The following is a 3,856-nucleotide window of genomic DNA, read 5'->3' as shown; positions in this document are numbered from 1 at the left end:
GAAAACACCCCAGCTCTGAAAGTTTTCGAAGCGGTACCCGCCACAGAAAGCAGAGAAAGAGGAAGACCTTCACTCCGTTGGAAAGACCAGATAAAGAAGGACCTGGCTTCGCAAAATAGAAAAAAGAGAAACGACTGGCGCGCTGTTGTTAACTCGGCTATAATCGCGTAAGCAGTGTAAAGAAGAAGAAGAAGCGACCCAAAGGCTATAATGTAAAAATATAGAATAAAGCACGGTTATATATTTTTACACAATTTATAATTTTGTGCCTAAATTAAATCAATAACATGTAGAAAATTTTGTACACGGAAGTTTTACCGATTATGTCTGTAGAAAGAAGAGGAAATGGTGAAATGATTGGGTGTTATTAGCGCTACGTGTTACATACATTAGGTAGCAATTAGAACATGAAAATTTAGTAACAAAGCTTCGATAAATCCAACGAATTCCATACATCGAGTTTTGTTATTTTATGCGCCTTTGCTATTTGGCAAAGATTTGCCTTTTTATGCTGCTACCACAACAACAATGTGTGTAATTCGCCCGAAGCTTTACCACTAGAAATTAAAAGGCTTTATTATCAGTTTTGTAGAAAAATATTGATATGTATTTTTTTTGTTGTTATTTCAAACCATATATTTTAACAGTCATTTTAGTATCTTAGGAGTGTATTTAAAATTATATTTACAAGCAATAAAAATAACTACTTTACTTTTAAGTAGTGATTGATCACTCAAACTTTAGTTTAGTAATTCAATGGCCATCGCCACCATCACCACCCTTATAGCTGGCAGACTCTGTTGTGAAACAAATTTTGAAATCTCTCTGTAAAATTGTAGTAATATAATGGAATGATGGATAATATCGCGCATTGAGAAAATGGCGTACATTGTTTAATTTCTTAATACGAACAGATCTGGCTTCATAATAATTGCAAGGTAGGGTTTGGTTTGAATAACATTTATTGAAAATTGGTTGAAAATAACATTTAATTCCCTTAAGAACAATGCATATTATACCAAGCTATTGCAATACTTGCGTAATAAATGTCAAGCTATTCAAAAGACTCATTAGCTGTAGGCTTCATCTTTTTATTATTGGAAATTTGTTTTCCCTAGGTTGATCAAGTACAGTAATTATTGTTTTAAAATTTATAATAAAGTCACCATTGTATGAATTCATAATAAGGATATAAATTCTTGATTTGACATTAAATAGTAAATATTTATTTATTTTTTAAAAAGTACATCTTTGGCTATATTTGCTTCGAGGGTAAACTGTTGGAAATTATTTTTGAAGGATCTGTAGGTATATTTCCTCAATCCTTAAGGATAATACAGTTCAAAACGGCGATACCCCACGTCACAAATGAAGCGTTCTGTCAAATTTTCATAGTTAGTGTTAGTTAAACTGCCGATTATTTAAGCTTAAAAACGTCAAAAACTAATGTATTTTTCTGCGTCAACGCGTCCTAAACAAGTAACGCACCAAACTGTCATAATTTCTGTTTCTAACAGTCTTTTTACATTCCGAAGAAACATTAAGCAGCTGTTTAAAGCTTTATTTTAATTTTTTTTTTAAGTATATTGGAGAAAAATTGTGGGTGGTCATACAATCAATGTCATATACTTATATTGAATATTTTTTTTCTGTGCGCACTGTGTTTTGAAACCACAAAGTTATTAAAAACTTATAGCCTTGGATCTAAAAGCGCTTTAGCATGAGTTTAGCTGCTAGTATTCACATGGCTTTGTATTCAAACAGTGATTTTCATACATTTGTGGTCCAATATTGGCTTCCCTTGGCAAAGATGCTAAAACTACTCCGTCCCAGTTGCAGAATAATACATACTTAACTCAAAGAAAAATTTCTTCAAACGTAGTCTGGCAACATTTCAGCTATCAAATCTTACTCATGTTGTTTGTGGATAACATTTTTCGAACGTCGCACCGATTTTCATTTTATCTTTTGAGTAAAAATAAGATATTTGAATTCACTTATTTTAACCGTGTTCGCTTTTAAGCTTGAGTTTTTTATTGTGTTGTTTATGGGGAATTTTTACCCTAGAATAGAAAGTCCCTTTTCCGAAGAAACACATATATATTTAACGGTTTTAAAATTGTAAATTGGCAGTCACGATTTTGTATAAGTATGTATGTTATGAAATTTGCGATATCGATCTCTTAAAGCTTTGACGAATCTTCGCATTTAAATTTTGATTAGGCCTTAATTGAATTCAAAGTAGAAGTCAATGTATGTATATTGAGTTACGGGTTTGAGTTCTAGAATAATTATGACAAGTTAGGCAATAAAAATAGTGCAACATTAACTGTTTGTGGAAAGCTTAACTAGGCAGTACAAAAACAAAGTGATATTTATTGCAGTATGTTCTCCTAATGTAATGTAATGTAATGTAATTAATATATATGTAAACAACTATAAAATAAACGCTGCATGTATGTACATATTTGCAAATATGCATTACCTAATGCAATTTCATGGCACTCGTCCACATGGGGAATTCTTTGTACGTTGACATGAATACGTCTACACCGAACCCTTTGTTCTCGGATTGATAACAAATAAGCTATGTATTGCGTCTGATTTACGTATAAATATGACAGCTATAACGAACGTCGATCATTGCAGACATTAAGCTTGCAACATGAAGTTCTATACGCTCTTCGCTTTCGTGCTAGCCATGCTGGCTATGGCATTTGGTAAGTATAGCTTCGATTATGAAAAAGAATATAGATTTGGTTTTCAGTATGCACCAATTTACGCACATATTTATTTTCAGCTATTCCTAATCCTGAGCTCCGACCCATTTCTGAGCTATATCCTGGCGGCGGTGGCGGTGGTGGAGGAGGAGGTGGCGGCGGTGGTGGCGGAGGTGGTGGTGGTAAATAAGGCAGTCAGAGGATGGTTTATATTTGTCTTTAATTTTTTTTGGAAAGCGATTGTATTACTTTAAAACATTTATATAATAAACAACATAATAAATACATATATACATACACCCGAAAAAATAATGTAATTTTTATGGAAGATAGTATGACAGTCTGCTAAATAGCTTTACTACTTTACTAACTACTGTATCAATTGTTTTAAAATTAAAAAAAAGAAAAAAACAAGAAGAAACATTAACTTCGGCTGCACCGAAGCTAATATACCCTTCACAGGTGCAATTCTTTTAGTAACTATGTGTTCAGTTTATATGGAAGCTGTATGCTATATTAATCCGATCTGAAAATTTTTTCGGAGATTATAATATTACCTTAAGCAGTAATCCATGTCAAATTTTGTGAAGATACCACGTCAAATGCGAAAGTTTTCCATACCAACACTAGATTCCGATCGCTCAGTTTGTATAGCAGCTATATGCTATAGTGAGCCGATCTGAACAATTTCTTCGGATATTACTTTATCATTATCTTAGAAAATAACCTGTGCCAACTTTTGTGAAGATACATTGTCAAATGTGAAAGTTTTCCATACAAAAACTTGTTTCCGATCGCTCAGTTTGTATAGCAGCTATATGTTATAGTGGTCCGATATCGGCGGTTCCGACAAATGATCAGGTTTTTGAAGATAAAATGAAGTTTGGAAATTTTCAAAAGTATATCTTAAAAACTGAGGAACTAGTTCGTATATATACAGATGGACAGACAGACAGACGGACATGGCTAAATCGACATCGACTCAGCTCAACATACTGATCCTTTATATACATATATGTATATACTTTATAGGGTCGCCGACGCTTCCTTCTGGGTGTTACAAACTTCGTGACAAACTTAATACGAGGTGTGTTCAAAAAGTATCGCGAATTTTGTGTTTTTCAAAAATTATTTAT

At 33.0% G+C, this 3,856-nt stretch overlaps 1 protein-coding gene across 1 annotated transcript; it reads left to right on the top strand.

Annotated features, from left to right (window-relative positions):
- The first annotated feature begins 2,611 nt into the window (after positions 1-2,611).
- On the top strand, positions 2,612-2,985 carry LOC120775888 (glycine-rich selenoprotein-like). Its single transcript, XM_040106268.1, has 2 exons — positions 2,612-2,720; positions 2,801-2,985. The coding sequence occupies exons 1-2, from the start codon at positions 2,666-2,668 to the stop codon at positions 2,908-2,910; spliced, it is 165 nt and encodes a 54-aa protein (XP_039962202.1). The 5' UTR covers positions 2,612-2,665; the 3' UTR covers positions 2,911-2,985.
- The last annotated feature ends 871 nt before the right edge of the window (positions 2,986-3,856 follow it).

The sequence above is a fragment of the Bactrocera tryoni genome, chromosome 4 (genome assembly GCF_016617805.1).
Source record: "Bactrocera tryoni isolate S06 chromosome 4, CSIRO_BtryS06_freeze2, whole genome shotgun sequence".
In the NCBI taxonomy this organism is placed as follows: Eukaryota; Metazoa; Arthropoda; class Insecta; order Diptera; family Tephritidae; genus Bactrocera; species Bactrocera tryoni.
This window is presented reverse-complemented; position numbering and strand designations above follow the sequence as displayed.